The sequence below is a fragment of the Lycorma delicatula genome, chromosome 8 (assembly GCF_047948215.1).
Source record: "Lycorma delicatula isolate Av1 chromosome 8, ASM4794821v1, whole genome shotgun sequence".
NCBI classification, from domain to species: domain Eukaryota; kingdom Metazoa; phylum Arthropoda; class Insecta; order Hemiptera; family Fulgoridae; genus Lycorma; species Lycorma delicatula.
In genome coordinates this window covers 17690535-17703967 of record NC_134462.1, presented here as the reverse complement: position 1 = coordinate 17703967, position 13433 = coordinate 17690535, and the positions used below count along the sequence as shown (strand labels likewise).

Sequence of the window (13433 nt, the reverse complement as noted above, 5' to 3'; positions counted from 1 at the left end):
AGGTAAAATCTTAGTCCCTTTCTGGGGTGATGAAGATCTGTGATAAGTGATTTTCACAGGTCTCTTTTCAAGCCAACTTTATACCCTTAATATAGTTTTGTAGATACCAAAATATTAAAATATTTAATAAAATCAAATCAAATTATTTAATATGATCAATCTCAAGTGGTTTCTATTACTTCATGTAATCTTCCCAGCTTTTTACAGTAGAAGTTAGAATCGATCATTTGACCAGGTGGCAGCATTTCATAGTGAACAATACTTTTCCGATCTCACACACACTGCATTGCCTTTTTTGGCAGTTCGATTGTGAAGCTTCACCTCACTTTTAACTACTTTTTTCTGTACATAATTATTGAACATGACATTTTTCATTGCTCATAGTGAGCCTTTTCAAAAATAATTTAATTTTGTTCTGTTTTAGCAACAATTTGCAGATGGGTATTCGATCAATTAAAATTTTCATTCTTAAATCATTTGCACCCAAACATTGAGTTTTTTTTTGAATCTGACCTTCAAATGGTTTAAGAGACTATACTGTGGTTGATGTTAAGTTTGTTACTGATATCTTGATTGCTAATGTTGGCTCAATTTTTTTCAATGATTTCATCAAAATAAACCATGTGCCCCTTTAATTTTGGACATAGTTTTTTTAGAGCTTTGACAACTTTAGGCAGGCATTCCTGGTATACTGCTTTCCTGTAACTACCAGCTGAGTTTCCAACACAATTTAGTAAAACTCCTCTCATACTAAAAATATGGCCACCATTCTCTTCTATACTGATCTTGATTTTCAAAGAGCTAGAGAGGATCTCTTCATGTTTGAACACCCACAACTTGTTCTGAGCCTTGGTCAGGGTGTCATATTTTTACAGCCAAGTTTTGTTACCTGTCACAATACTGTTTACAAATTATTTTATATACATATTCTTTGTAATTATAATAAAAGCCAATATTAACACTCTACAAATGTTAATAAATATGTGAAATAATACTAAAGGAAATGTGTGAATTTGTTAAATAAATAACAATAAAAAAGAAATAAACAGTTTAATAGATGTTAATGGAAATTATTTGATCATATGTTATTACCATCTGTACATGTTAAGAGAGAATTCAAGAAATTCAGGGTTCATTTAATATTAGTATTATTTTAAAAAACTCATCTGTAAAAGAAAAAAATAAATTTAAAAAATTTAGTGACAAAATTTTTTTTAATAGGATCTTATTCTTTTTTTTTTAATCTTAGAAAAAGAAAGGAATGAGATTTTTACTTGTATTGTGAAAAAGTGACTGTTATATCAAATTCTTCATAGACTAATTCATAATTTAGTACGAGTGGATGTGCTAATTGTTTAGAAATTAATTATCCCTATTTCTTTTTTTTTTAATCAGTACAAATATAAATGATAATGTAATTAAATTCTTTTTAAATTATAATTTACAAAATGTTCTTCATTTGTATTTATAGGTGATGAACAGTGATCTAACATTATTTTGCTATTATTAACTTTTTTTTACTTTCATTTGCACCAAGATTAAGGTTATGCATTTAAATTTTTCAGAAAGGAACAAAAAAAACAAAAGATGATGAAGAAAATAGTTCAGAAAATGATGATGATGATGATGATGAAAATTCAGATGATGAAAATGAGGCTGAGGAAGAAGAAACAGGGGTTAGTTTTCCATCATTTTGTAATTTAGGTCCAAGTTAGTAAGTTTAAATTATGAATATCTGTAATGTCTCGGTGGGTAATATTTGTGAGATTGAAGGGTGTGAAATAAGTATAAAATACATAGCCAATCAATATTAAACCAGTGTTCGTAGGCTGCAGAAGTTAGATAGTGTTGAATGAGGTTTCATGTTGTTCTGTTGGCATTTTTTTTTTGATACCTAATGATTGGTAAACTATATCTAGTTCTTATACTTAAAAAAAAAATTGTTATTGAGAGCTTGCTTATTTTATTATTAATTTTTACATTGCTTATTATAATATATATATATATATATATATATATAAAACTTAAGAAAAGTATTTTCTTTACCAAAAAATAACAATTCCGCAGAATTGTTTTATTGCTTGTTCAAAATGTTCCTCAGCTTCAAAATTGTTGTAGTTTATTTATGTTTGGATGTGTGCTTATTTTAATTTTATTAATGTCTTTGGTGTAGTTTACTTATTTACATGAAACTTAATGTGATAATTTTTGTGGATGGGTTTAAATTTCTAAAAAAATGTGTAGAGAAAATGTTACCTTAGCTAATAGAGTTGGGCTTTTTTATAAGTGAAACATTATCAGGGTAGGAATAGTTTTAACCGTTATCACAGAGACAAAAATTTAAAGTAAAAAAATAATTGTGAAATTCCAAACAGTTATAGTTTCGGAACAAAGCATGACAGACAAAATATAAATCAAAATAAAATAAATATCAAATAATAAATAGTATTATATCAAAATAAAGAGTGTATATCAAAATATCTAAACTTTTTAAGTATTGAAAACTTTAGATTGTCTATTAAGTTTAGATCATATGTATTCATACTGTGTTTCAAGCTCAGTAGGTTCATGAAGCTGTTCAGTCACCATGATTACAGTGCGAAGGAGGAAGGTAAGATGCAATTTGTTTTGTATCCCGAGTTTGAGTATAAGTTTTATTATGCACGATTACAATCATGTGTTAAATGAAGAATGACCACACAAAAGTAACATACATTGATGGGACTAACAATTCTGAAAAATGGCCAGCCTACTGAAGCAGTCATGTCCAGGTCAACCATCACTGTCTCATGAGATTGTTAAAGTTGTATAGAACAGTTATTTGCTCATTTGAAAAAAAATCAGTATAGAAATGTGCTGTAGAATTCGCCATTCCAAAAAATAACTCCACAATGTTTTGAAAAATGAATATTTGTTATAAAATTTATCCACAGGATAAAATAAAACAATTTGAATTTGCTACAAATATTCTAAGTAAGTTAGCACATGAAGGTGTGGTTTTAAATGAGTTATTTTCTTTGTTAAGCCTATGTTTCATGTTTTGGAATGAGTACATTGTCATAATGTTTGAATATGGGGTTCTGATTTTCTACTTTTCATTATGGAATAATGTGACAGCCAAAAACTTAGTATGTGGTGGGAAGTTTATCAGTTGAGACATTGATATTCAGTTCTTTTGTTGTAAAAATTATAATGGGAATTTTCTGGTTATATTAGAAGTGTATGAACGTTTTCCTGAGCATTGAGTTTGAGGATAAGTACATTTAGTCTCTGGCCTGCACAGTCCTGAGCTCTTACGTGTTTGGGTTTTTTATTGTGTAGTTATGTAAAAACAAGTGTTTTGAAATAACCCACCAGGTTGGTCTAGTGGTGAACATGTCTTTCCAAATCAGCTGATTTGGAAGTCGAGAGTTCCAGCTTTCAGGTCCTAGAAAAGACAGTTACTTTTATAAGGATTTGAATGCTAGATCATGGGTACCGGTGTTCTTTGGTGGTTGGGTTTCAATTACCACACATCTCAAGTATGGTCGACCTGAGATTGTACAAGCTACACTTCATTTACACTCATACATATCATCCTCATTCATCCTCTGAAATTATACCTGAACTGTAATTCCCGCAGACTAAATAGAAAAAGAAAGAAGTGTTTTCAAATAAAAGTTTTGGCCTTTTAAAAGAAGAAGTCTAATTTGTTTTGCATCACGCATTGGATGTTCTTTGTCATGTATCATTGAGAATATCCTAAATGACCTTAATAGGTGGATGAACTCTACTGATGTAGTTGAACAACTTGGAGTTCAGTAGTAGCAAATGTTTTTCTGTGATGAGTATCACTTAGAAGAGGAGCTGAGCTGCCCAAGTCTCTCTTGATATCAGATCTTTTTTTATTACACAGAAATATTTTATATATTTTATTACACAGGGAATATTTATTCATTCAAAAGTATTTTATACTTATATTACTTTTTTTTTTTCTATGATCGTTAAACTTCATTAATTTGATGGGGTCTAATATATTACATGCTTAAAAACCTGATGTCAGATATGTATGGGGATACTCAACATGAACACAAACATAATTTTGTTTTGGGTAAACTTATAATCTCTGGACTACCTTATCTAGGAATGGAAGAAAGAAATAACTGCATATCTGCAGCCTGGACTTCATGAAGCGTGTGTAGGAGATATGCGGTGATTGTTTGACTTTTTACGGATCGCTTTGTAATTTTTAAAGCAGATATTTATCAACGTAATAGTAATTTAAATATTAAGATTTCACATATCTATTGTAACATTTTTTTTTTTTTGCTAAATAACTTAGCTGAAATTCTGTTGACAACAGTTTAAAAAATGCACCAGTATAATTTAACACCTAGCCCATTCATACAGATTTTTCATATTCATTTCAGATTATTATTGCAGTATATGGATGCTGGTTATAAAATGGTTGAGTGGACTGTATAATAAAATGACACAGTTTAAATGTAACTAAAAATTATGACATCTTTATTTTATTAGATTTACCCTATTGTATTAGATAGATTTACACTGTTGTATTAGATTGACACTTCATGAACCCAACTGAATGAGCAACACGCATGAACAAGGGAGTGTGAGAACTCCCCTTTACACTATACGCACAAACATACACCACATACATGTACATTCAGAAAAATATCCAATACTTTAGATTTCTTTCATTTTTGCAGGGAAGAAAGAGAAAATCCAGAAGTGACTCAAAAAATAAAGCTAAGGAAACCAGTAAAAATGGAAAGAAGAAAGATGATAGTGAAAAGGAGAACAGTAAAGTAAGTATTATGAATTACCAGTTTTTGTTATTGTATTTGTGTGTTCATTTTAATTACACTGAGGAACAAAATATGCGATTCTAATAAAACATTTCATGCTGATATAAAATATTTTATTAGATCTTCTGCATCATCCATCTTTTTTTTCCTTCAATACATAACTTTGAAGGAAATGTAAGAATTTAAATGCATGGAGGTACACTGTTTAATTGTGATATCTTGATTGCTAATATTTGTTCAATTTTTTCTCACAATTTTATCAATTTTTTTGGTCATTGACAGACCAGAGTGGTGAGGTGTATCATCGATATCAAAATTTCCAGATTGAAAACACTTAAACCAGCTTTGTGCCACATATACTGCATGATGTATTTAAACATCACAATTTTGCCAGATTTGATTAGCATTACCTGATTTATGCGTTCCTAAAGCCATCTTGTGAAAGATGGATTTAAAAGCAATCTTGCTTTAAAAAGAAGCAAAGAAAATGAGAAATGTTGATTTCTTATTTTCTTTGTTACTTGTCAGACAAAAATTTACAGTAATTGTCCAACTTAAACACTATAAAATTTCTGTGCATCAGTCCGTACAGATGTATGGAGATGAAAAATTTTGCCAATGTCCTAGCAATGGTACATTAAACATATATGCCCTTGCATGTAAACATGCAATACCCTGTCCAATGATATCGCCTAGCAATTTTTAGAACACCTAAGAAATAAAATAAGTAGTATTTTATTAGTTATCAGGAACATTTGTTACATTTTCTTAGGATTTTAATTATGAAGTGGCTATTTTTTATTCAACAGATTTTTAGCGTGCACATCCTAGATTATGTTTCTCTTCTGTGTGTTTTGTTTCCGATTTCTATCAATTCTAAGTTCTTTGAAACTACTGTTAAATCTGTTGCCATCATCTATTACTAAAGTATATTCTGACATTGAGTATATTCAAACTACTATTTGTCTATTGAATCTATTCTTCTTTCAGGTTGGGCGGGGCACTGTTGCATATACAGGAGTCCTATGTTGTATCAGTCATAATTAAACAAAAAAAAGAAGAAATCGCCATTTATGAAGGTGTCCTACATTACATAATCAAAGTTTTCATGTTATGAGATTATCATATTAGATGTGGCTAGCTGCGACCTTTATTAAGATTAAGGTCTTTCTTAAAATGTAATTTCATCATAAAGCTAACCATCTCCTTTCAACCAAGGACTGGTTGGTCAATATCAGTATCGTTCCATTCACACAGGTCTTGGATTTTCAAATACCTATTCACAACTTGCATGGTATCTTTCAGAGACATCATCAGTCTTATCACGCATTGAAGCATTCTACCCTAGAACCACATATCCTCCTAAAAAGCTTCAAGTTACGACTGAAGTTGAAAACAGTCTGGGTTTTGCCCTCTCCCTTCCAAAAGTATATCTTACATTCTTTCTGATGATCTCTGGCAGACTTGCAAGCACTACTTCACATGACTTTTGAAGGGGAGGTTGTATTCCACTACATTTGCTAAATATTTTGTGTTCTTATTGTGGCAGAAGGCCTGATTTCCTTAGTAGACTTCCAGCCGACTCCTTGTTTCTTTATTATAGAAGTGAAATGCACATGCCTTAGTTTTACTAGAGTTTAACTTGGGTAGTTTACTTCATAGTACTGTCATTTTAATATAGGTTGATTTAAAGCGATAGATTGTGTTTTGTTGGTGTTTAATTGCCTTTGTTTTCATTGCTCTTTTGTGTTTGTAATCAATTTAAGTACAGCAAAATTATCAGTACAGTATTTATGAAATAGGGGAATCCTGTTTTGGGATGTCATTGTTCTATATAATATATAATTGTATCTAGTACACTACCATGGGAAAGACTTGTTTTTTCTTACTGATTATTTTTTTCATTAACAGTGACATAAAAGCACTTGTTCTCCAGCCAGTAAGATTATGTCAGTAGTGGACTTTTTTGGAAGTATTTATGGAGAAATGTCAAACACGAGTGCAATCTTTTAAGTATGAAATAAATTTTTGGAAATGAAAATTTTGTAGATGTTTTAGTCTATATTTTTGAAATAAAAAACTTAATGCAAGTGATCTACAAGTTGAGTTATAAAAATCCCATGACATTTATAAAAACTTGGCCAACCCAGTAAACCCATGCAAAAGTTCTCTACAAATTCAGTAACTTTGAAAAAACAAAAAGTAAATATTACTTCTGTCAAGATAACGTTTAGGATAATTATAATAATACACTATTTACTAATAAATATCGTAAATTATTTTTAATAGTTTAAAACAAAATCTGGGTATTTCTATATTCCACTTTGAGGTATACTCTCCCATGAATCGTTCCCAAAGTCTTTCTAAAAAGGCATTTCAAGCCAGTTGTAATGAAAAATGTTTTTTCAGGACTGCTTGTTCGTTACAGAATTTTGTTATAGTCATGAGTATTACTAATTTGACAGTTCCTGATGTGTATTTTTTTTTTGTTCACTAAAATAATTTATTGTTTTTCTTGCAGAAATCTAAGAAACAGAAGAAATCAAATGCAAAAGAAAATGGAAATCAAGAAGATGAAGAAAGTAAAGATGGTAGTGATAGTGAGGATGAGGAGAAAGAAGAAGATGAAAGTGATGAAGTAAGTGAATAATTGTCTCAACTTTTCACTCATAAATTTAATACACCACCCCTCCTGATTTTTGGGATTAGGAGGGTTTTTTATAGGCTGCATTTTCTTTTAATTGGGTTTGGTTCAGTCAGTATCATTTTTACTTACCTCTTTGGGTTCCCTAATTCAATATTGTCGGACAGTAAAATTCAGTAGTTCGAGGTTATTCAAAATGTTTTCCCTGATATTTATGAAACTGTGCTAAAACTTGTGCAGAGTTCTGCACTGTTACCCTTGTGGGTTTACACAATTTAAATATTATTATAACTAATTTTATTCAAAATGACTAAAATTCAGTTAAAAGCGATCATCATACTGATGCCAGCTTAAGCCAAAATCAAGTTGTCAGTAACAATATGCAATGTTTGGTTAATGAAAATTGTGACCGACTAACTAATGACTTTTGTGATTAGCGATGGTTTCACACATGAATTTAATAGATAATTTCGTAGCTGCGAAATATCTGCTAATTTTGGTGCCAAAGCTGCTTTTCTTTGAACCGAAGGACGTTTATTTTTACATTGCGTAGGACATGTTTAAGCATGTCAACAGTAACCTGACTTAATCTGGGGTGTATGAATATGATCCAGAAACCTAAGTTCAGATGTATCAGAAGAAGACATTGTCATTTCCAAGGCTGAAGAAAGCAAGCATGCGAGGTACAGTGTGTAAATTCATGGCAGAGTTGAGTATGATGAATATGCACAAGAAGAAGAAACTTGTCAATAAACAATAGTATCTGGAGGTTCTGTGATGTAGTTTGACACAAGAAATCAGATCTAAGGAAATCATTCAAGTGGAAGAAATATGGTAATGCTTTCAGCCATTCATCACTTCTAATCCAGGATTTTAGTCAAGCAAAGAATTTCTCAGTCGATCAGACCTCATAACTGACACTGTGACATAACTAACCACTTGTGATTGATAATTTTTTCCCAAACTGAATATGCTGCTAAAGGAGAAATCAGCATGCAAAAGCAGTTTGTATTCATTCAAATAGATGAATTTGGAAAAAACTTGCTTTTTATCTAAAGTGCATTCTAGGAAAGTAAATGCTAAAAATCTGCCATTTAGAGGGGATGTCAGTTGGTTGATACTTCAATTGAAAAAATAATAGATGATGCTGAGGTGAGGTCTAGGTCATGTATACTATTGAAAGTTTTGTTAGACTAGGTTCATACATAATCCACAGGCACAACCGAGTAAATATAAAAGCAAAGGTTTTTTCCTTTAATCTTGTTTAAAGCATAAAAATAATGTGAAAATAAAATCCACAAATGACATGCATGACTTGAAATATTATTTATTAAAATTAATATTTTTCTTTTGCTAATCAGAATGTTTTATAAGATTTAATTACAAACTTATTCTAAAATATTGAAACCACTGAAAAAACAGTATCTAACATAAATGCAATAAAAAAAAAAAAACATCTAGTTATGGTGATCACAGGAAATATAACACTGTTTTCTTGTGTAGACAACATTTAATCAGTTACTCTTGAGAAGATATGTGTAGAAATGGCAAAAAATTTGCAATGAAGGAATCAAATTTAGATATCGAATTAGGAAAATAATAAATTTAATTAAAAGTATTCAAATTTATATTTAAAAATACGTCTATTATAATTTAAGTACTAAAAATAGTTGTTTCATTATGCATACAAAATTCAACTGCTGTAAGAAATAAAACCATCTGATAGGAGAAACTTTTCCAGTTGCTGTTGAAATTGGTTAAAATGAATAGGTTCAATTCATGAATGCAGGGATCTGAAAACTGACATGTAATTATTAAGAAAGCATGTGCCACAACAAAAGTTAATGTTTGGTGTGGTTTAATGAAAAATCATGTAATGAGCCATTTTACTTGCTGAAAAGACTTAATGGAAATTTTTATTTCTGTTACGCTTTTCTCAACCGGATGAACTCGAAAATATACTTCAAATTTATTTTCAACAGATAGTACATTCCTACGCCTTAATGCATTTGTTAGCCAGATGTGAAAGAGAAATTTGTAGATAGATGGATAGGCCAAGAAGGTCCCTATTCCCTGGCCTCTGGAAAGTCCAGACCACTGGAAATTTTTTTCTTTTGGGGATACATTAAAAATATTATTCACTCACAAAAATTACTTTACCTGAATCATTTTAAGGAAACAATTGCAACCATAACAGAAGTTATTTTACATTGTGTTTGCACAGAAGCTGAATATTAATCAGGCATTTGCTGAGCTATGAAAGGTGTGCTTATTGAAAAACAAAACTATTTCAGATGAAGAATTAGTCTGAAAAGATTTGACTTATTTACAAACCAAGTATAACTAAATATTTTTGTTTTTATTTAATTCATGCCTTAAAACCCCACCATTCTTTTATGAAGATTTTACTGATTGAGAGTATAAACACTCAACACTTAAAATATTTTTAATTAGATTAAATTGAATAACTGTTCTGATGAAGCAGAGATTTCTATGAAAGTACTAAATATGGTTTTAAATTAGAAATGTACGTGAAAAGCATTCATTCATTTTAATAAATGTTTATATTTTGGACTAGTATGCTAAACTAAAACTGTACATAGATTTCACTTTTAAATTTCATTTGCAGGAATCTTATACCTTTTACAGAACCAACCTAAGCTAATAAGTGACACAAAATATTTCTTTATGAAAAATATTGCTGTAAAAAGTTTAACTAGTACAGCTCACTCAGTAACGCAGCTGTCTGGGTAGATATGTGCCTGAAATCATCATTCTTTTGGGACTGGTGGTTGTCAAGTTTTAATAGTGTTTAATGCAAACCTATGTACATAAAAATATTCAAGGACATGATTTCTTTATAAACAAAACAGTTTTTCTTAAATGTTTCAAATTTGTGCTTAGCAATTTTTAAATGATCTGAATAATATAATTGCAAATTTTTATATTTCTAGGTCTGATTTGTGGTCTTAAAAAAGCTTTTTAAATTAACTTAGTATTTATTTATGTATTTAATATTTATTTTAATTTTTATTACAGATATTTTTTAGTAATCAATTTTTTCCAGTTTAAGATATAGTGATTTATTATACATTACAAATTTTAATTTTTTAAATCTTTTACTGCTAATTTACAAAAATAAAAAAAGTACTGCACAGTATAATTTATATGTATTAAAAATACATACAAATTATGATAATTGAATGAAAATTATTAAAAGGCCTCTCAATTGACTAGTTCTGTTCAGTTATTTAGTGTGGTTCATTTATTAATGTTTTTAGTCAAAAAGATAAAGGTGATATTATGTTAAATAATTTTTTTAAATATACGTATATGTATTACTTAATTTAATAGCTAATAATTGTTTTAGGATACTCAAAAGAAAGCTAGAGGTTCAAGAGGAAAACAAGCAAAAACAAAACAGGAAAAATCTCCTAAGGTAAGTGTTTTTTTACCATGCTTATAACAAGTTTGATTTGTAGATGGGTAATTGCCTCTTACTTGAAGTCTGCTTTCATGTCTTTTGTTTTATGTAGATTTTTTACTGGAAAATGGGGTGGTCTACCCAGTATAAAATCTGCAATTAAGCATAAGATTTACTAAAATAAAACCAGAATTGTGAATTATTTTAGATGCAGAAGTTGCTGGAGGTGTTCAGTGATAAGAATGGGGAGCCTCTTAACATTGCTGTGTTAGTCGTTGAAATTACAGATCATTAAATTATAGAATTAAATATATATCTAATTTACTGCTATAAATTAAGAAGGAGGGGGTACCATTTTAAAGTTTTTTATGGCTTAACAGTTTTGTATAATTGGATTCAATAAAATTTATTTAATATACTTCACCAACTTAAATGTCTTTTGGGAGGTTTTAAAATAGAAATTCATACCTTTTCAATGAATTGAAATAATTTTAATGTAATTTTGTTGACTTGTTTAAATTGACATTCTCAGTGATAGAAATGCATCTGATTTCCTAGGTTTTTATGTCTCATATTGGAGTTTATATTTTTATTTTCAAAACTTTCAATAGTTCAGAAAACTTTTTAAGGGAAGTTATTTTTTATTATCCAGAATCTCTTCTTGTAAATGTAATTTTGTTTGTGAAATACAATTTTCAAATGACCAAATTTTGACTTACCTTGAGTGTACACTTATTTCATGCAATAAAGAAATACAGTGCATGAATTATTAGTAATTTTTATATAGAAGACTGTTTTTGAGTGAGAATTGTGAAAAAAATTCATTAAAATATGGTTTTTGAAAGTGGTTAAAATCATGAAAATTTTGTATCTTGGACAAATTTCGTTGTAAAAAACTGTATTAAAAGAAATTTTGTGTGGTAATTTTATTTTTACATTAGTTTTTTGCTAATTTGATTCTGTTGTGATCTTGATGATCCTTAAAGAGCAATTAAAAATGAACATTATGCTAATTTTCGTTGCTCTGTTTCTTATTTTTATGTTTCTAATTAAAATATTAAACTTGCTTTGCTTTACTAGACAAATATATCTTCTTCTTTGCCACTACAGCCCAAAGTAAGCCTTGGCCTCCAAACTGGATTAATATATGGTTTTTTTATTTTATAATTTGTTGATTTATAAGTTAATCTTCAAAGATTAATATTTTTTTTATGGAGTGATGAAATATTTTATTCAAATCAGTATAATAATTATACTGGTTTTTACTTTCCCAGTGAGTGTATCTGGAATAGCTACATTAATGGGAAAAATAATAGTGATCATTTCAAAAGTGGTATATCAGATTTTTTGTGAATCTTTTTTTAGGGTGCAACTAGTTCATATAGACCAAAAAACATTGTGCCCAAGTTATGTGTATTGCACTGCTTTTGGTATTATATCTCAGGATTGACTGAATTGATTTTCTTCAAATGTGGCTCAACTATTTCTATATGTTGGCATTAATAATATTAATTATTGTTTCAAATTCACTATGAGGAATATTGGGAAAAAATCAATTTTAATTTTTTTTTGGAAACATTTTAAAGATAACTTTATTAAAGCAAATGTTTTACTTACAATGCATATATAAATAATTAAAAAACCTTTTCAAAAATTAAGCCCTCAATTAAAATTGATTACATGTTTTTTTGCCCTACCTCACTTAGTTAAATATTTTTCAAACGTTTTTGAAAATTTATACTTCATATTTCTTCATAGTTAAAAGAAGAGACAGACTTATAGGCCACTTACTCAGGCATTCTGGAATAGTTGCTTTAATATTGGAAGGACAGGTAGAAGGAAAAAATTTTGTAGGCAGGCCACGTTTGTAATATGTAAAACAAATTGTTAAGGATGTAGAGGGTATACTGAAATGAAACGAATAGCACTAGATAGGGAATCTTGGAGAGCTGCATCAAACCAGTCAAATGACTGAAGACAAAAAAAAAATACTTCATATATAGAGCTATCTAGAAATGTCTACAATTTTTTTTTTTTTAAATTAAAAATCCCAGACATTAATTCAGAAAGGTTTTTTTCTTATTTTAGCCTTTACTGAAGGGGGTGTTAGATTTAAAGAAAACTTTTCTTATGCAAACCTTTGTTTTTTTTGCTTTAACCATTTTAATCTTTATTATTAAAAAAACTTTTTTTCTCTTTTTCAATTAAAAGACTGTTAAAATTAAATTAGCTTTGTCACCTATATTATATTCTTGATCCAAAATGAGACAATTTTTTTTCATTACTTTTATTACTTGATCAAGATATAGTTGGCTGAAAAGGTCAGGAAAGCCACGCAATTGCCAGCTTTTTTTTATGTATAGTTCAGATCAGGAATGAGTGAATTTGTTATTCCGCAGAAAAAAAGAAACTTTCCCAGCATTTACCTGAACCGATCATGGAAAAATGGGAATTTTCTGTGAACAGAGCAGCATCACAAAGTGCATTTTTAATTGTTGAGTATATTTATTTATATATATTCTTATAATTAAAGTAGATAGTTATAGTTAATGTCAGT

General features: G+C 29.3%; 1 protein-coding gene across 2 annotated transcripts in view; it reads left to right on the top strand.

Moving 5' to 3' along the window:
- Nucleotides 1–13433, top strand: part of LOC142329329 (uncharacterized) — a 63317-nt gene that overhangs the window by 16214 nt on the left and 33670 nt on the right. For both annotated transcript variants that reach the window (XR_012757468.1, XM_075373814.1), the window contains exons 3-6: nucleotides 1566–1676; nucleotides 4710–4808; nucleotides 7330–7446; nucleotides 10823–10891. Coding sequence is in view for 1 of the 2 variants with exons in the window: in XM_075373814.1 (XP_075229929.1) it covers nucleotides 1566–1676; nucleotides 4710–4808; nucleotides 7330–7446; nucleotides 10823–10891 (396 nt within the window). In the remaining variant the exon portion in view is untranslated. The remainder of the gene's footprint in view (nucleotides 1–1565; nucleotides 1677–4709; nucleotides 4809–7329; nucleotides 7447–10822; nucleotides 10892–13433) is intronic.